Source organism: Takifugu rubripes, chromosome 4, assembly GCF_901000725.2.
Source record: "Takifugu rubripes chromosome 4, fTakRub1.2, whole genome shotgun sequence".
Classification (NCBI taxonomy): domain Eukaryota; kingdom Metazoa; phylum Chordata; class Actinopteri; order Tetraodontiformes; family Tetraodontidae; genus Takifugu; species Takifugu rubripes.
In genome coordinates this window covers 2,711,154-2,731,234 of record NC_042288.1, presented here as the reverse complement: position 1 = coordinate 2,731,234, position 20,081 = coordinate 2,711,154, and the positions used below count along the sequence as shown (strand labels likewise).

At 40.1% G+C, this 20,081-nt stretch overlaps 3 protein-coding genes and 1 long non-coding RNA gene across 9 annotated transcripts; 2 read left to right on the top strand and 2 right to left on the bottom strand.

Annotated features, from left to right (window-relative positions):
- Positions 1–77: 77 nt before the first annotated feature.
- Positions 78–4,421, bottom strand: cacul1 (CDK2 associated cullin domain 1). 5 transcript variants are annotated; one of them, XM_011602937.2, is made up of 10 exons: positions 4,135–4,421; positions 3,777–3,910; positions 2,996–3,189; positions 2,738–2,864; positions 2,525–2,627; positions 2,356–2,451; positions 2,147–2,249; positions 1,959–2,048; positions 1,734–1,872; positions 78–1,651 (listed from the first exon to the last, which is right to left on the bottom strand). In XM_011602937.2, exons 3-10 carry the CDS (start codon positions 3,153–3,155, stop codon positions 1,612–1,614), a joined length of 858 nt encoding a protein of 285 aa, XP_011601239.1. In that variant the 5' UTR covers positions 3,156–3,189; positions 3,777–3,910; positions 4,135–4,421; the 3' UTR covers positions 78–1,611. The 5 variants fall into 5 exon arrangements, 4 of the variants coding, with proteins under 4 accessions (XP_011601239.1, XP_029690709.1, XP_003963776.1 ...); XM_029834849.1 differs by having other exon boundaries at positions 3,777–3,891; XM_003963727.3 differs by lacking the exons at positions 3,777–3,910; positions 4,135–4,421 and adding an exon at positions 3,311–3,454.
- A 3,162-nt stretch (positions 4,422–7,583) lies between these two features.
- On the bottom strand, positions 7,584–12,826 carry sirt1 (sirtuin 1). Of its 2 annotated transcripts, none has more exons than XM_011602940.2 (9): positions 12,424–12,826; positions 11,976–12,098; positions 11,660–11,895; positions 11,433–11,585; positions 11,202–11,349; positions 10,029–10,108; positions 9,535–9,718; positions 8,917–9,438; positions 7,584–8,761 (listed from the first exon to the last, which is right to left on the bottom strand). In XM_011602940.2, exons 1-9 carry the CDS (start codon positions 12,767–12,769, stop codon positions 8,487–8,489), a joined length of 2,067 nt encoding a protein of 688 aa, XP_011601242.1. In that variant the 5' UTR covers positions 12,770–12,826; the 3' UTR covers positions 7,584–8,486. The 2 variants fall into 2 exon arrangements, with proteins under 2 accessions (XP_011601242.1, XP_003963777.1); XM_003963728.3 differs by having other exon boundaries at positions 7,584–8,764; positions 12,424–12,769.
- Positions 9,718–10,238, top strand: LOC115249505 (uncharacterized). The gene is made up of 2 exons (XR_003888180.1): positions 9,718–9,920; positions 10,081–10,238. It is a non-coding gene; the product is annotated as an uncharacterized lncRNA (long non-coding RNA).
- Positions 12,827–16,352: 3,526 nt separating the features above from the next.
- dnajc12 (DnaJ (Hsp40) homolog, subfamily C, member 12) lies at positions 16,353–18,675 on the top strand. Its single transcript, XM_003963690.3, has 5 exons — positions 16,353–16,676; positions 17,121–17,199; positions 17,387–17,526; positions 17,619–17,763; positions 18,244–18,675. The coding sequence occupies exons 1-5, from the start codon at positions 16,599–16,601 to the stop codon at positions 18,324–18,326; spliced, it is 525 nt and encodes a 174-aa protein (XP_003963739.1). The 5' UTR covers positions 16,353–16,598; the 3' UTR covers positions 18,327–18,675.
- The last annotated feature ends 1,406 nt before the right edge of the window (positions 18,676–20,081 follow it).

Sequence of the window (20,081 nt, the reverse complement as noted above, 5' to 3'; positions counted from 1 at the left end):
TTTTTACATTTATTTCACACAAGGTTCATGAATGTCTTTTTAGGGGGGGCACTCAGGGCAACATTTCTGAAACAGGATTTGAGTCAAGTGGAGTTTTATTCACATTTGATAGGTTGTTTGAACATTTTTTAGCAAACGGAAAAGGTCAATCTCAAGGTGTCCCAGTCAGGGTTTGGCATCCACTTCAATGTCATTCATTTATAAAAAGTTCACTTGCACATCAGCATTTGGCAATTTTTAAAGAAATTCATTTAAGTGAAGGAGGATTTTAATTTTCCCAAACACACCTGAGTATCGATTTACACTTAAAACAGTGTATCAAATACTTCTATATGTGAATAACCAAACTGATGTGACCAAATAAAGTGTAAATGGACGGCTATACTGAGACAAACATTAACATCAGGAACAGCCTGCAGATGTTAGTGAAATTAAATATGCACGTCCACTAAAATAAAAAGTTCAGTTGCATATTTGATGGTTTCCAGGAAGCATCATTGGATTTCACAATTTGAGTTGTTGACAATCACTTGTAGAGAATTAACTCCTCGTATTGCTGAGTGACTAAGTTTTCCAGCTGAAAATAGGTGATACTATTATGCCAATAATGACTCTAAACACTCAAACTAATGGGACAAGCAATGATAAAAATAAATTAAAGAAAAGAGATGCCTCCGGGAACCTTCCGCACATTTAAATAAACTCTTAGATATTTCTGACTATCTTCTTCTGATGATTTGCTACACCCTGCAAATACTGCAGAGAAACCTGTTTCATGGAAGGATTTTTTTTCTAAGTGACCACACTGGAGTTAGTGCATTACAGAAGCCTGCCGACATTATAGAAAAATGAGCAAGAACAGAATAAAAAAAGAACAGAGCATTTCAATTGGGACATTCAAAACCTGAGCAAAAGTCAACACTGGCCAAGAATTCAACAAGTGGAGCTGGTTGTGCGTCTTTGTCCAGAATCGACAACACACACACCCACCCAGTTGTTGTAGCCAGAGGCTTCATGATGTCATCGGTTGTCACTTTACTATAAAGACAACAGTACTGCAGGTCCTACTTGCCCCATTTGGTTTAGCAAAACTGACAAAATCCCACCAAGAGCAGTCTCACTGGTTCATCCATTGTGGTTTTAGCGTTTCTATCCACACTTCTGTCATAAATAAAGCCACCTGAATAAAGAGATTAGCAACAACAGAAGGTCTGGTTTAGCCCTGTCTACCAAAAATGCACTTCACTCCTACAGGTTAGGGGATGAGACGTAACGTTGGCCTGTCTGATCAGGACAGACAGCAGGAAGGCACTCGTTAATAAACAGAACATAATGCAATGCTTATTGAATGCTCAGCGGTGCCCTGCGAAGACACTGAGGCACGATGCATCATGTCAGATGCCGCTGTGCTTTTTTTTTTCTTATTAGTGCAGTGAGATGAAGTCTGCGGTCATCATCAGGTCCTTTAACGTTCACAGCGTTTCGCGACCACTTCTCCAGGGAGCGTAACAGGAAACGCGCTCTCCATCTTGCACCTTGTGCAGCAGCAAACTCGGGATTGGGATGAAGTAGAGTAGCAGCTCTGCAATGTGTCTGATTTTGGGACTGCTTTCAGGAGTCGTCGTTGGCCCGTTTTCTTGACTGGTCACCTCTGGAATCCAAAAACACAACGGAATCACAATCGCCCAGGCAGTGCATGCACATAAGAGGCTCACACGTCTCAGAAAACTGACCGTGGAAAACCTTTCATTGAGAGCTCCAGCTGTAACTTCTGGTCATGAGCAGCATAATCAGGCAGCAGAGACTCCAGAGCAGGAGGGTTGATTTGAGGAATGAATCCAGAGAAGAGGGCTGGGGCTAACAGAGCCCACTCTGAAAGAGCCCAACTCTTAAAAATTGAATGCAGCACAACAGGGAAGAACGTGATGCCATTTATAGGTCAAAGCTTCATAGCTTACCTGGTCTAAGGCTGTAGAGGCCTTTAACCACACCAGCCATAGTAGATGGCTGCACATGAAAAGGCATGGAATTAGCTGTAATGAGAAGTGCTGAAAGAAAAGCAAAGAAAGAGTAAATGAGAATATGGATATTTCAGAGGGCATTTTTGATAGTAAAGAGGGTAATTACAGCCCAGACAAACACTCACGCATCAACTCGTTGACATGTTTTTCTGCAACATGATCAGCAAATAGCTTCATCAGTTCCTCCCTTAGGTCTCTATTTAGTTTTGACTCAATGTAAAACTTGTTCTGAAACATTTTGAAATGGTAAAAAAAAATGCTTCAAAGAAAATAAATGAGCAATAACATAGCATATAACATCTGCTGATAAGATGTATATAAAAAAGATGCATACCAAGTACATAAACACGGGAACTATACACTGAAGAGAGGCTGCGTATTGTGTGTAAGCAATGTTGAAGTTCTCAATTAAGAACTCCGGTGGGCTGGCCTGAAATACAAAAGGGTAACGTGCTTAATTTACAGGTTTGTAATAATGATTTAAGACATTTGCATTGGCTTACTTGTAAACTGGTGGAAACCTGTTGCAGGTGATTTGCTATTTTTGCTGTCAAATCATTGTAGAGCAGTTCGGAGTGCTGCTGGCAAACACACTTGTAGACATAGCTAGACAAAGAAGGACAAACCAAATCATTAAGCCTACTGGATTAGCATGGAAATACAAATCAAAATAAAGATTCAGCTCAAATGAAATGTGATTGTTGACACTGCCTGACCTGTAAATCTGTGCATAAGAGACCGAGATGTGCTCTGTGGGGTTGTGGAGGAGGAGGCGGTCAATTGCCTTCTCTAAATTCGGCCAATGGTTTTTACGGTAGTCTTCTAAAGTCAGTGCATTTAGAACTGAGTCGGGAAAGCAGCGGACACGTCAGGTTTGTGTAAAGAAATATGAGACAGACCATCCACCCACACAAGGGAAACATGACAACACGTGGGTGTTGTTAAACATCAGGACATCGTATGAACCAACTTACGGAGTTTAGGCGTAGAGTCGAGGGCGAATTTCCCCTCAGCCGTGGCTGTCAGAGCCGTACAATCCGTCTCACTGGCTTCGCTACTATCACTGCTTGAATCGGCTCCTCCAAGATCGACGGTCCAGACTTTGCCTCGCTGAGTCTCCGGTTCTTCTCCCATTAGCACAGGTCCACACACCGCCTGCGGGACCGCCCTGGAATCCAACGAGACTTTACTACTTCTACTGGAACGATAGTTATGGTTGTGATCGTCTTTTAGGATAAAAGAGTCGCCGTCTGTGGCCTCCATTTTCAATAGTCAACAATGTAAGACACCTTTTTTCCGTTTATGTCAGATGAATACACAAACATTGGCTGTTTCCGAAACCACACACTCGTTCCCTATTCACTACTCACTACATGGGGGACATGGATTGAGTGAACTACGTAGCGCACTCAATTCAAAATTAGCTTTCGGACACTACGACGCACGTAAAATGACGTAATGTTGTCGCATAATAATAACGAACCGTTCCCCGGGAAAAGTGGCCAGGTCCATTTAATTATTTTAACCCATCCGAAACATACCCAAACACATTCAGCGCTTGTTTCTTTGAAAGTGCAATATTTTACCCTATTATTATCTTTATATAATAATAATAGATTAAAATATTAATGTCAATAACAATAACATAACACTTCCTTATTATCTCAAATAATTAGTGTCCGGTGACATTTTCGCGCCATGACATGATGGTACATTCTCAAATATCTATATAAGTAATACAGGAATTTTACATACAGGAATTTTACATCACAAAATGGCTCCAGAACTGCTTTTCATTGTCTTTAGTATTCTTTTGCTGCGATCCCGCCGTCTGGTGAGGAACAGACGCGTCCGAAGGGCAATTTTGGCTCTAAGATCCAGATATCAAACTGTAAGTGAGGGAGAGGGAGAGGGAGAGGGGGAGGGAAAAACATTTGATGGTAGATTGATTTCCACATTTATGTGTTATTTTAAGAACAGCACAGTGGAAAATTGCCTTTAAAAAAAAACAACAACAACTTTGTTTTACCAACAGAACGAGCAACCATCACAGTATTGTGTGCAGAACAGGCATGTTCCATTGCTGCCGATGTACATTGAAGGCCAAACTGACCTCCGCCCAGACTTCCGTCTCTCTCGGTCAACGGTGGCCAAACTCATCGATGTCCTGCGCTCACCGTTTGACCATGGCTGGGGTCTGGAAGTGGAGGTTTTAGTGTACCTTTTCTGGCTGGCAAGCGCAACCTCTTACTGTGTGGTGTCAAGGGGATTTTCAATTCCACGGTCCACAGTCTTTGGCTGTTTCCGAAACCACACACTCGTTCCCTATTCACTACTCACTACATGGGGGACATGGATTGAGTGAACTACGTAGCGCACTCAATTCAAAATTAGCTTTCGGACACTACGGCGCACGTAAAATGACGTAATGTTGTCGCATAATAACAACGAATCGTTCCCCGGGAAAAGTGGCCAGGTCCATTTAATTATTTTAACCCATCCGAAACATACCCAAACACATTCAGCGATCGTTTCTTTGAAAATGCAATATTTTACCCTATTATAATCTTTATATAATAATAATAGATTAAAATATTAATGTCAATAACATAACACTTCCTTATTATCTCAAATAATTAGTGTCCGGTGACATTTCCGGTGACGTAATCTAATAAGACGGTTATAGTCGCTTATAAATAAATAAAGGCAAAAAACATATTTAAAATGGAGGCAGCAATGTTCCACTAAAGTGAAAGAATTTTACGCTCTAGTAAGATATGTGAAACAAATAGCATATAATAATAATAACATAATATTACATAGATTTGTACGTCATTACTGCTCGTTTACCCGCCATCGACAGATTACCACGTGATACCGTAAAGGCTGATGGGATATATTACCGAGTTCGGGTGCATCGGTTGTACACTACTTTTTGCAGTGCATTGTGGGATACATTGAGTGCACTCGCGATGCTCACTAAGAATTCGGACACTATTTCAAAATGGCGTCCACGCGATTGAGTGCACTATGTAGGGTATAGGGGGTGGTCCGCTTTACGGTAGAATAATTTACGACACATTTGTGTAGATACAAGTTCTTCTTCTTCGATATTCTAAGGCTGCGGCAAACTGTGATATGTTGCATCACCGCCATCCTGTGGTCTGTCATGATAATTGCAATGGCATACAACGCAATATGTAAGGTACAGTATATGCATATTAAATGCTTTTACTTAATCACGTTGTTCTTACAAATTGCAAAATTTATCCCGTCAACCGAACATAATGTGCCATTCATAATTACATCACAGCTAAACTTGATTTCTTCCCCAACTACTATGCTTTTCAGTTTCCATCCAATCATTTCTTTTTGCTTCTCGATTTGTTTTCCTTGTCTTTGCCTACTTCCTTTTAATATTGTCCAAATTTATTAACATCCATAGCTTTTGAAAACACATTAAAAAACTACATTTTTTAATTTTTATTTTTAATTTAATTTTTATTGCTTACTTTCTGCTGTCTGCTTTGGTGCTGACATTTTCTTTTTCCATTCTGATCTCTAGTGTTTTGGTGTAATAACTAATAAAAAATAAAAATAAATAATAAAATACTATCACTCCACAGAATTATCTATTGTATTAATATTACAATTTCCTCTCTTGATATTAATAATATATTAGATATTGGATATTAATATATTGGATAGTGATCAATGCCAACAGTTGTGTCATTGTTTACATCCCATACAGCTGTGTCTGCTCTGGAATGGGATAATAATGTGGAGTTATACTGATTTTGATAGCATTTTAGGACCTCTTCCTGTTGAGGAACCATAATGTAAACATGCCAATCTTTTCATATCCATAAACTCGTCTATCACAGTGCCATCATGTTCTATTTTCCCCTACACATGTTGTGCACACTCCAATAACCACATTACTCAGCTTTTATCCTGTCCCTCTACTGACTCAGTTCATCTCATTTTTTATAGATTGTAAAAATCAATGATAACTAATCTACTGTCATTATTCCAGATCTCTACAGTATTACAATATATTCCATATCTTTTCCTTTTCCTAAAACTATCCATGGTATACCCTCCTTCATAGATGTGGCATAATCCTCCACCAAGGCCATTATCTCTCTGTGCTCACACACACACACGCACGCACACACACACACACACACACACACACACACACACACACACACACACACACACACACACATTAATGACAAAATTAAGTTGTGGTTTTGACCACGTTTCCTCAATACTCTGCTTTGACATGGATATATGCCTTGAATTCTTGACCAGTTGCTATTGGACTGCTTGCACTCCACTGAAGTTTGTTTTTTACATCCATGATATCTTCCTTCCCTCTGCAACATCTTTCCACACTCCATCTCTACTTTTAAGATCAGGCTTAAAACCTTCCTCTTTGAAAAAGCTTATTGTTACTAATTCTGTATTCCCAGTTACTATCATAGACAGACAAATTATCATACTTAAGGGGTCGTCTAATCATTAGGTCACATCTTAGTTATGCTGCTATAGGCCGAGGCTGCCGGGGTCCGGAAACATGATCACCTGACAGACCTCTGTTACCCCACTGGGAAATGGTCTCCTCTCCTCTCCTCCTGAACAAGGTTGTTATTTCTTGTGTAGTTTTTCTGCTTTTCTTCCCCCGTATTCATCTACAGGTATCGCCGCCTTCAGAGCTGCATGCTGACCTACTGACCTCCATATAATCTCCAATTATGGCTGATTTGGGGAGTTACATCAATGAATTCCATCCTTACTCATAGACTAGCAACCTTTTTGTTGCATCTCTAAGGTTTGAGACATTCCCTCCTCTGATGCTATCTATCCTTTAATTTTTGTAGGCCTTGATAAATGGATCTTCCATAAAACCCTCCACATTCCTTACTCCATGGTTTACTGATTTTCTTTTTGCATGTTCTCCAGCTTCCTCACTTTTACAGCCATTAACATCCCAACTGCTCTCTGATGTTATTTGCTTCTTGGCTTGATTTTTCCACACTTTCTTTACTTTATAAGCCATCAGACCTGCAATCTGCAAATCATTCACATAGCTTCACCGGTTTATTCTTGATGACCGATGACTCCATTTGCTAGTATTTGTAGATAAATTCTTTGATTCAAAAGCATCCAACTACACAATTAAGAAACTCCCATCAACAAATTTCCACACGTTATACTTAAATTTGAAAAGACAGGAAAGAAAATCTTCTAAGAAAATTACCAGGCGTCTCTTAGAGAAACCAGGAAAATTCTCTAAATGGAACAAAGACCCATTGAAAGCACTAAAGGTGGTGCCGGTATAGGTTATGGCCTACATTCAGTAAGAGAAATGACCGTTAACTGCTGGAGACCTTTTTTCCTCACAATCACCATATGAACAATCAATCCTTAAATCATTAACAAAACATTAACTTGGAAATAGTATGAACATTTTTGTAGACATTTACATTTATCTTAATACAAACCTACAGGCCTCAAATATGCAATTAATGCTCATAGGTAGTGTTGACACCTATATAATTGTGTTCATTTTGAATGTATGTATTCAGTAAAAAAATAACACGAGTGACAAAAACAATATTACACTGATGTAAAAAGTACAATTTTCCAATGTGAAGTGAGTGAAGATACATACAGGTTTGAAATGACACATTGAGCATAAATCTGGAGAGAAAGATTATCCTCCACTCTTTCAATCTGACAGGAGTATAAAAATAAGAGGCTTGACCATAGAAAATAGCTGCCACGTGGTACACCTTGTCAATAGTTATATTTTCCAAAGAATGACAGATTAAACGTACAAAGATTATCACAACATAGGAGGGTGTTGATCAGGAGTTCTTTGGTCTACAATTAAAGTACTTTTCCTCTTGTAGCGTTGACTGGCATGAAAGCAGAGTTAAAACGTTGAGAGTTTAAGTTAAACAACGTGTTCAAGTAAACTATATGAACCTTTGTGTGTCTGAAACTCACAGTAAGCACTATTTAGCAGGCAGCAGATTTACAAATTTACACTCAGACATACAGGTCAGAGATGACATCACACCGGGACAGATGCACTTAAATTAACTGGAAGAAAAGCAAAAACTTTGCCTAGTGTTGAATTTGGTAAACTGCCCAAGAAGGACCAGCGCATAAGCTAAAGAGTGTGAAATGAGATTGGCATATAGAGATAAAAAAGTTAAAACTAATAAGGCATTCTATTTAGTAAATAGTATACAATATGGAGTTTCAGACAATTTATAAAATTGAAAAAAAAACAAACCCATAACAATGAAAAAGACAGTTGCCGCATAATCGCATGAAGTTGTCACACAGTTTCTGCTTTATGAAAACAATAGAAAGGTTGATGGATCCAAAATATAACAAACTCACAAACATATAAAACAATTAGTGCTTCGTTGACTGTGTACTTTACACTTAAAGATGCATGGTGCTCTCTGTTTTCTCTGATGTACTGTCTGTCTGCACACCGGACGTGGCATCACTGTTTATCGTGTCTCTGAGGGTCGTCTCTGCGTCCTCCGGTAGTGCTGCCGCCTCCTCTGGGTCGCTGTCGTCCTCCACGCCATCTGCGCTGCTCTCGGACTCATCGCTGTCGCTGCTCCTGGAGCTGGACGTGTCATCTTCAGAGTCGGAGTACACCTCAGCCCCGTGGAAGATGTACTGATTTGGTGCCTGAAACAGGTACTGACCTGCTGCGGGAAACAAAACACTGATGTTGAAGGCGTATCTGGAGAAAACCCATTTCTGACTCACTTTGCTTGTGTCAAGAGAATATTTCATAGTGTATTATTGTTCACAACAGATAATTAAGACAATTCCTTCCCGATATTTCTAGACAGCTTACTTTCAAGCCGTTTGCTGACTGGACTTCTGCTGATCCGACTCATCCAGTATCGTCTGTGAAGGTTAGAGGTGTGGTTCTTCACTTCAGTGGGCTCTTCTGTTGGTGAAGCCTCTGTGCGTCCCTCTGCTGGCTTGGTCGTCTCTTCACTTGGACGCTGAGCATTTGGGCAAGGCTGCGGAGGCGTAGTAATCTTAGTGGCGGTCTCAGGGACACTGGGGGTTTCTTCCTCCTGTGAAGACTTGGTTACTGAGTCTATGCGGTGCTGCTTCTGCTCCACATGAGCTGCATCCTTGGGAGCAGACAAGGCCTCATTAGGTGACTGTTCTGGTAACCGAGGAGGTTTCTCTGTGATCTCATTGAGTCTTAGAGTGTTGGAGCAAAGCTGCTCGTATTCCACGCCCAACTGATGACAGAGCTCGTTGACAATGACGTCGCAGTCTCCGAGTAGTTCCACATCGAAGTTGAGGTGAGGAAGTTGCTCCCTATTTATCAGGACCTGAGGCACGTCGTGAGGAATGGAGTCTGGATGGGATGAAGACAGGCCAGTTAAAAACTACAGCTTTGTGCAATCTGTGAACATAACAAAAAAGTAAAGATTATTTTTTTCATTCTACGTACTTGGGATGAGGGCAACCGGCCGAACTTTAAGTGAAGAACCGATGACAATCAAGAGGTCCACCTCGTCTTTATCCTGCTTCATGGCCCTGTGGAACATTTCTGGAAGATTTTCTCCAAAGAAGACAATATCAGGCTTCATGATTGCCAGAGGAATATCCAGACAGCGCGAACAATGAGGGACAACCTGGAGGAAAACGGATGTTGTTTTTAAAGCACAGGGCAAAAGAAACATGCTGAACTTTAGTTCTCAAGCAAATGAACTGTCAAACACTAGAAGGTGCACTTAATTTAGCTGAAAGAGTCTAAAAAATGTAAACTTCCATTTAATTATTCAGATATCTGTATATGCTAAATTGGAACTGACCACCCCTGCTGTAGAGGACAAGGTAAGAATCACTATAATCTGCCACCTCAAACCCAGATGTTGCTAAATCCTATGTGAGACTTGAAATATTCAGTGTGTAATCTAACAGACTAGGACAAAGAATGAATACCTGGTTAAAGATGTCTTCTCTTATGACCTCACAATCTACTTTGTGTTTACAGACAAGACAGGACGCAGTTGCAAATGAACCTGAAGAGAAGAAAAAGGAATTACACACAGTTTCACCATGGACACTAGACTCATTTTTTTTAATGTATTCAGGCGGCATAAAATGTTCAAGGCATAACATTGTGATAAAATGTGCCTCTGTAAAGATGAATGTTGTTTGTGCTGTGAATTATTTTTCGCCAAATCCAAGTAACTGCAATTTATAAGGGTTGCTGCTTTTCTGTGTCCACTTGTTAGACATAAATTGAACAATGTAAAAAAAAAAAAAGCAGAAAACATGATTGTTGTAGCCCGAAGTTTCAGGGGTAGGTAATGGCGGGCAGTTAGTAGAGGGCGCTAGAACGTCAAGCCCCTGAGTGTTCATTTTTATTTTTAAAATTCAAAATTTTGCATTAAACATAATTATTTCTGGTAAACTGAGTGTTAAAATTCACCAAAAACAACAGGGATTTTTCCAATCTGAAGCCTGAACATCAATGGAGATATTTGCTGTGTGCCAGTGACAGTGTAGGCGTTACAACCATTTTTGTAAAAATGGTTATGTATTTATTGACTAAACATGCATTCATGCTTCAAAAGAATGCTGCAAGTTAATATTGGCATTAAATAACGTTCATTCACACAGAGTGGTAGTCAGCTGTTTGCCTCCAATTGTTATGGGATATTTATTGAAACTGACAGGTGAACTGAAATACTGTATTTTTCACCTGCCTCCAATAGTCGTTTCTGTCATGGTCAGGATGAAAACACTGAACTGAGGAAGAAAATCCCTTTTTAGAAGGCGATAATAGTCCTGTTGCCCTGAATCGCTGAATTTAGCCACAAACTAGCAGATGCTGAGAGAAATCGACCGGCGTCCAATCAGGAAACCGATTCAAGATTGCAGAAATTTAACACAGCCGAGCTTCCAAGAAAAAGAAAAACAGTTTTGACACAATTTTCTGTGGTCAGATGAAGTAATATCTGAGCTGTTTGGTTAGACTGAGCAGAAACACATTGGGAAGTTGCCCCCTCCAACACCGCCATATTTTCTTTGTGTTGCAGGAAACATGTGCCACCTTAACGAGCACAAACAAAGCTGCATGAGAATAACAAGCTATATTCAAGCACTTACCGTGACACTGGATAATCCGCTGAACTCCAGCTACTTGTTCTAATGTGTCGATGTTTTGGGTGTAATTCCGCAGCAGCTTCCCTTGCTTATCCAGCATGGATATGAATTTATGACAGAGCGAAGGTTGGAACTGACCAGGGTAGATTTCCTGTGTCCAAGGACATTTAACACGTCTAAATTAACTTTCAAGCTGATATTAGACTAAACATTATCTTTAAACTGAATAGTTACCTTGGCGAACTTGAAGAATGGTCTTGGGTCCCTTCTGAAGTATTCGATGTCAAACATGGCTTGAGGGTCTGGAAGATCAGGGAAATCTACAGCAAGGCGTGCATAAATTCCATCTCTAGAACGAAAATCCGGGATGCCACAAGAAACAGACACCTAAGAATGAAAGAAAAACAATAAGATGAACTATAGCGTCATTAACTGAACATCATCCACACAGCAGAACGTACCCCAGCACCAGTCAGGACAAGGATCCTCTTGCTTTCCTTTAGCAGCTTGACTACATCTTCTAAAGTGTTGACATCTTTTCGTTTCTTCCTTTTCGGAGGTTCTGAGATATTGATGATGATCTGCCACAGGGTCATGTCGTCTAAATCCGGTGGGAGCACGGTGTCGGGGAGCAAGTCCCTCAGAATCGCCCTGGGATCGGTCTCTCTGATGTGCTGCTGGATGAAACTGTAGGAACCTGTCCCGAATTTCAGGGAAAATCTCAGAACCGCACAATTGCACATGCTTTGCTGACAGCAAGAGCCGGCATTCGTTTACCTATCTGGGGTTGAGGGGTCCAGTCACTGGAGCTCGCATGTGAGGATCTGTCATCGTCTTCATGGATGTGCTCCGGTGTGACGGCCAGGCCGTTACAAGACAGATCTCCATGCTCCAGAAAAGCTGACAAGTTTGGAAAGCGATGTTAGGAAAGACGTTTGGAAAGCGAACAAGCAGAAACAGCGGCCAACGTTGTCAGTTATCAAGGGATATCTCATTTTCGGGTAGAAAAATAAAGATCTTGGCCAGCAAAGAGCAATTTCGAAACTGTAAAAATCCTGTTTATTTTATTTTTTTTAGCGTTGATGAAATGGAATGTTTTCCCCGAAGACTCCAACTTTTTCCACTTTGAGAAACTTACTTTACTTTTAAAGTCAAGGGAAACTGACAGTCACGTAAATGCAACAGCTTTCATAAACGCCCGCGTTAACAAATAAATACTCCATACCAGCACTCTCCTCAATCGCCCCAAGTTCATCGCTGTCTTCTCGTTTCATAACTGTTTTGTGTGGCTCAGAGACCAGCATTCCCAGTCCATTGTTGTCTCCGCCTAGCGCTACTGGGGCCTGTTCTACCGCCATCGCCGGCTTCGCTTCCTTCCCTGCTGGGTGCGCACAATTCACCGCCGTCTCCCAGCTCTCAGTAGCACCGGCGACGCATGGAAACTGGTCTGCTTTGGTGGCTAGAAATCCGTAATGGTTCAGCGGACTCATTTTGGCCCTTTTTACAACAGGCTCGTCCATATCGGAGGCGCCAGTGAAAGCCATTCCGAGACTGTTCTCTCCATCCGCCATCTTCAGCCCGCAGAGCCGCTGAGCTGAGCAGATCCTTCCTCCCGGACAGCTGGCTCATTTGCATAGAGCACGTGACCCGCTGCAGCGCTGAGGTGCGAGCCCCGCCCCCTTCAAGGTATAAGCCCCGCCCCGATGTTGCCTTACCTTCAAGAAACGTGCGATTGGACCTAAACTCTTGGCTTTTGTTTATTGTTTTTGTTTGGTTATTGTTTTTTAACGAATAATGACGAATTATGTAACTTCATGTGTTTGAAGTCGATTTATGGAATGAGAATTTTGATGATTGGTGAAAACATACTTGTGGTATAATTTCCACAAAATCAATGGAATGGTACAATTAATAAATAAGCCAGGGTAAGAGGCTGACATAAGTATACAAAGATAGTTATAGGTGTATGTAACCATGGTCAGGTAGGGTACCGTAGTAAGATAAGGTATGACTGTAAGATCATGTATACCTGTATGTATGCAGCACTGGATAGTCGCCTTAGGTTTATCACTACTGCAACCTGTAACAGTTTAAGCTTCCTGCCCAATCTCAACTTGCAAATAAAACACATAAAACCCAGCCAGATCCATCCAATCCTTTCTCCATAAGCACCTTGATTCTCTAATTGGAATCATAGTCCATACTCTACCGCCTCAGCGATTTCTCAAGTCTTGAATAGTGGGCATAACCACCCAATTAAACATACAAAATCAGAATCACTGCAAGGGGAGAGGATTTAGATCAATCAGATGTTACGCATGTTAGGGAGTGGGGCACACAACTCAGAAGTGTAAAGGTCAATTGAGGTGTGCAAGATGTGGGCATTTTCCATCGTCATATAACAATATAGGGATGGAAATGGGAAAAGGATAAAGTGTTACTGGGAGGGAGCATGGCACTGTGTTCAGAGGTGATACCGATGATGGAAACCAGAGAAGCCCGAGTGAACAAACTGTCTACACTTGATCAATGTAATGTTGATGACAAACTGGTGGTGAACAACATGAATTGTGTGGCTTTCACTTGTCACGCGGCATAAATGTTGTAATGTAAATCACTTTGTTCACAACCAGTTTGTCATCAACATTACGTTGATCAAGTGTTGATAGTTTGTTCACTTGGGCTTCTCTGGCTTCCATAGTGGAAGCTACAAGGACACTCCTTTATATCAGAGATATGAAAGCAAATCAAATACATGACTCTACAGCAAGTGATTGGAAAAGTGTATGTGGTGGGTTGGGTGAGTAGTTATGATAGTTCTGATACTACACTGGAATGAGAGAAGGTTTATGCATGCATAGAAGTTGTTCCAGATGCATTTTTGGTCAATAAATGAGGCAGTTCAATTTTGTGATTCCAGGGTTCACCTCTGCAAGCCTTGATAGGGTTAATTACCAAAGTAGGGGAGGATTTGCTACTGTAATAAAAGTCTGAGGATATGGAGTGTGTTATACCTTAAGTTTGCAGCCTAAGGCAGGTGGAATACATGGGAAGTAAATATGGAGATTTGACAGGTTTTGCAGCAATCACACAGACTCTAATGGGACAATATTAGAGGAACTGTTGGGAAAGAGCTCTCTTAAAACTGGGGTTTCAATCTCATTTTCTCGGCCCCACCCCCTACAGACTGAGCTACCACCACCCCTAAAAGGTCTATTGTCTGACTGATAGACAAGGTACCAGATCAGACTGTGCATAGGTGCACAGTCTATTCAACAAAAGTTGGAGGGTATAATTTTGGCTATTTGCCTTTTAGCAAACCAGGTCTGATCCTGCTAAACCTGGCAATTATAGATTAATAGATCTAATCGGCTATTTATGCAAATGGGGGAGAATTTAATAGTTAATAGGTTATCGAACACACTGGAACACAGGTCTGTTAGATGGTATCTGATGTGGATGCTCGAATCAGAGTTACTGAGGCAGAGAAGGCACATTGAGTATTTTTACTCCATTGGGAAACTTCAAACTTGATAAAGGGTTTGAAGGAACAAGAAGTTGTATTGGAGGACTTTGACATAATAGATGGCATTCTTCATGGGAAGCCTGTGTTATTTCATGATTGTTGATGTTTTTCTGAATTAGATGTGTGCGTTAAAGCAGCACTTTATGCAGATGATGGGACGGTATAGATGCATGAATAAATGTTTATCTGTTCAGACATGCAGAAAGGGCTGTAAAAAAGTGGAGCAGTGGTCATATTAATTTATGGACATGTTGGCAAGCAAATTTAGCTACATAATATTTACAAATAAAGGGAAAATTGAAGCAAAGTTAACATTGTATGTCCAGTCAATGGAGATAATGACTGTAACATACAAGGCATGTCAAATCAAATCAAATCAAATCAATCTTTATTTATATAGCGTCTTATACAATCAAAATTGTTTCAAGGCGCTTTCCAGAATCCTAGGGCCTAACCCCAGACAAGCAACAGTGGCAAGGAAAAACTCCCCTTTAACAGGAAGAAACCTTGAGCAGGACCAGGCTCATGTAGGGGGATCCTCCTGCTGATGGAGAAGTTGTATTGGAGGGTGCGTTGTATTGGTGCGGAGAGGAGAGGAGAGGAGAGGAGAGGAGAGGAGAGGAGAGGAGAGGAGAGGAGAGGAGAGGAGAGGACGGGCACAGAGCACAGAAACACACACAAAAATACACTGTTTATACAGCGAGTCAGCGGGGCCGGAGGTCGTCATGCAGCTCCGAAGGCGGCGATACCTGTAACACCACACACCATTAGAAACCTCATATTTGTATGCATAAAAAGCACTATATATCCAATATATTGAAGGTGAGCATTGATAGATGTGAGATTTGTTGGGTGAAAGAGAAGATTGACCATACACTGACACAATGTGATGGACATGCAGCTGAAAGAGAAAGGTTACATTATAAAGTATGCCAAGTGAAAGAGAATGGAGTCTGGTGGGGATAAGGGAGAGCGTGTGTCTGCAAGAAGGAATGATTTAAATATTTAAGAAATTCAGGGCAGTTGCGGAGAATTAGAAATAGTTAAATTATTTGACGTTACACGGTCGGGTACGGTACAGTAGGTGGCGGATTGCAGAAAGCTGGTTCGGATCAGCTCGATAACACAGAGAAGAGAAAGAAGCAGCAGCAGCAGCAGAAGAAGAAGCAACAGAAGAAGAAGAAGACCCGCCCCTAGTTTACAATTCATTCATTGGAATGAGGAGTGATTAATTTATGGACGAAGGTTTGTTATGGAGGAAGAATTGCATAGTTCGATCCATAGGTCTGAAAGGGTGTGATTCGAAAGGTTTCCAAATCCGTAGCTGGACCTAGTTACTCTCCCAACCCCTCCATAGACCGGTGACGTAGAGGCATTAACGTCATGTTGCATTCATGACTATCGAAATAAATTTTGACAGGCGTGACACTATATTACATCTTACCTACACATAATGAATAAAATATTCAGACCATCAGGGAATATAGATTAGGTTGTACTACGCCTATACATTTTATTTACGATTCCATTAGTGTGATATCCTTCAATTTTATTTTTATTTGGCTGCATTTGCTACGTAGGATCCTTGGACTCCAGGCTTCAATGGAGCGTTTAGATTGAAACGTGAACGCAACACACGTCATGTGTTTAAAAGGACCGCTGACTTTCCGCAACAGTGAGGAGTGAATTTTCTCCAGGATTAGTTTTTTTTTATATATAAAAGCCTTCTGAAAATTTCCAGATAGATTATAGTAAGCATTTAACTAAGCGGTGACATTTAAGCTGCAGCAACGAGGGATCGCCATCAACAAACGGTGATCGCGTGTAGCACATATTCAAGTTGCTTCGTCACAAGAAACCAGATAATCGATTTTATGGAGGCTGTATTGAACTGCAAACCAGAGGATCTAGTGGATTACTACGGGATATTAGGATGTGACGAGCTGTCCTCAGTAAGTTCTGTCCACTTCATCAAGTATTTTGCTGCGTGACTTCAGGTTCGGATGGTTATTTCAGTTCACTCCGTGCGAGGAGAAAAAACCTGTTGAATTGTGCAAAAATAAACGGTTCTTCATGGTCTGTTAATAGTGATGCAGTGGCTCTTAGCAATTATCTTTAGCTTTATATTCAAGAACTTCGTAATGGCAACAGACTGAAGCCATTAAATTGCACTTGGACTGGTTTTGATAAGATTAACCATCAATTTCTCTGGTCAATACAAATGTCACAATACAAAAATATCTATATCACCCCTTATATACTGTGCATCTGATATTCCAGTATATAATATAACAATTATATTTCAGTTTTTTGTGGTTATCATCAGTGATTTGAGAATATTGTAATAGCGTTGTCATAAATAAAAACAGGATCACTCTAATTTTTTTGTTCTGCAGACTGAACAGATTCTCAATGAGTACAAGATCCGAGCCCTGGCATGTCACCCAGACAAACACTTAGACAACCCAACAGCAGGTAAATACACTGCCCAACCAGGAAAAGGCCATATCTCACAAAATGGTACTGTTGAATGTTCAACTTTCTGTTTAAGTTATCAGTTTTAATCCAGTTTTCTAAAGTGGAGCCTGTTTTTGCATATTATGTAAGCAAGCACGCTCCATCTCAAGCTATAATGATTACAGTTTAATTTTTGCATCTTTAGTGGCAGATTTCCAAAAGCTGCAGGAAGCCAAAGACATTTTGTGCAATGAAGCCAAAAGAAAAAACTATGACCTTTGGAAAAGAAGTGGAGTTACTATTCCATTCCATGACTGGCAAGCTCTGAATGATTCTGTTAAAACTGTATGTAATGTCTTTATTTGTAGGCATATTTCTAATAGGAGGCGATGTTTTGCAATTAAAATCCATATACTTTATTGGTCATCTGTTTGTAGTCAATGCACTGGGCTGTAAGAGTTAAGAAGGAACCCATGCTGGAGGCTTCAAAGGTAGAACCAGCAGCCACATCACAAGCAGACCATCTTAATGCTGGGCAAGAAGCACCAAAAGTCAGTTCACATGAGGCTGCATCTCCTTCAAGTAAGCCAGATTCAAATGGTTAGGAGTTATAGAAAACTTAGCATTGTTTTTAATTGTTTTAAGTGCTTAAATATAAAATATAGGAAATAATGTATATAGACAGTATAAAACCTATTTTTCTGAAAGAAAATGTTGCCAAATGTCACCCATTTAGTCTTTAACTATGGTTAGCTTTAGTCATTGTCATATTATTTATTCTGTTTCTATACTTTGTATAGGTTGCTACTACAATTCAATTTCCCCACGGGGATGAATAAAGTACATCTTAATCTTAATCTTAATTATAAAAGTCAAGTTTTTGTTTAATTGCACTGTTTTTTGTTTGCTGTCTTAAGTTAATTTCAGTTGAACAAACACATACGTGTGCACCAGAATAGCATATATTTATTTAGTTTAAAAAATAATCTTCTTAAATAAACATTGGCTCATAATTGTAAGCTGTTGCAGTGAAACTCACAGTTATGACTGTTTTGCCTGTAGGTGATTATTGCCACCGTCGCTTCCGTTGGGCTTCTGAATCACCATCCACTCTGCTGCAAAGGTTCAGAAATTATGAAATATAGAGTTAAATTAAAATATTTGTTATGCTATTGCCCTTGGTCAGGTCCTCAATATATGTGGTTTCTGTTTGAGTGAATGCCACCTTGTTGTTGCATTGTTACTGTATGTAGATTATGTGAACTATTTTAAATGTCTTCTAAGCATTAGATAACCTGTCAAACAAGGTTCAGTAGCATAAAAAGTGTTTTGTTTTTAGATAAGACAAGCTAATTCTTTATTTGACAGACAAGTCACTTCATAATATGGTTTCTGTGCAATTGTCTGGTGTTGTTCTTCAATGCCTTCATGTGGCGCTTTATTTAATGTTTATTTTTTAGATGTCTTAGTGGAGAAATAAAGTATTTAAATGTGTGTGTTTTTTTAACTTGTGTTTACTTATGTTATATAGCCCAACAAAATTACTCAGGCAAAAGACACCTCTGGAAAGAACAAGCTGACTTTGTGTTCCATGTTATAAACGAATGCCAGTGGGTGAATTGCAGCTTTGATACTATTGATGCCGTTTCTTAAAAAGACAAAATACTGTGCAATAACGTGTGCCTCAATCTTCATCTACAAGTAAAATCAGATAAAGATATAGCTGCATAAGAGTAAAGATAATTGTGGAATTGAATCTGCAGATCGAACCTCTGGGCTATAATGACATCTTTAGCAGTGGAGTGAGACTTTATCATTGCAAGATGTTGGTAGCCATTTCCATGACGTCACAATCAACAAGGGTAAAAGGCCCATGAGCTCCTGATGGGGCGCGGTGGTGCGCGCCTGTACTCCAACGCTACCGGGAGGCTGGAGGACCATTTGAGCTCAGGAGCTCTGAGCTGCAGCGACTATCGGGTGTCCGTACTAAGTTCGGAATAGATGTGGTGCTCCTGGGGCCACCAGATCGTCTCAGGAGGGGTGCATCGACCCAGGTCGGCAACGGAGCAGGTCAAAGCCCTCATGCCGCTCAGTAGTGAAATCGCGCCTGTGAATAGACGCCGTAGTTCTGCCTGAGCAACGCAACATGACCCAGTCTTTTATTCTGATCAATCTCTTTATGTATGACAACAGCTTCATGAATCATTCTTTTGTTGCATAGACAGCTACTGAAGGAATATAGGGGGTTCAATTTGTCTCGTTTATACATTTAAATGCTAAGAGGGGATCGTACAAACATCCCTTGATTTAAACGTGTTATTTTTCAATTCACAATAATAAATCTCTTTGATATTCTTCTCTTCAAGAAAAAAAAAAGTAATTTGTGTATTCGTGTTTTTTGGGGTTTTTCGTAACTTGAGTGTTTGTTTTTACAAATAGATTTATATTTGCAAATATATGAAGACAATATTCTTTATCTATTATTGAGTCAAATAGATCAGATTTCCTTTCAAATCTATCCTCTTGCTTTGCAAGTTGCAAAAGTTTGATGGCCAGGGTCAAAGCTAACGGTTGAGAGAAGTGTTTCTACTGGTGGCTCTGAACGGCCTAAAATGCTTAAATTTTATTTAATTCATTTAAAAAAAATCTTACATTGCTTTATGTTTTATTTATTTGAGGAGGTTAAAATTGGTAAGTGGTAAAACTGGAAGTATTTTATGTGATAACAGACAATCTCTTTTGACTCTAGTTGAGACAGATACAGCTCACGACTTCACAATGGGCAGAAAGACCAAACTCTTTAAAAATAAAAATAAAAAAAATTCCGGACTATAAGTCGCACTTTTTTTCATAGTTTGTCAGGGGGTGCGACTTGTACTCCGGAGCGACCTATAAATAAA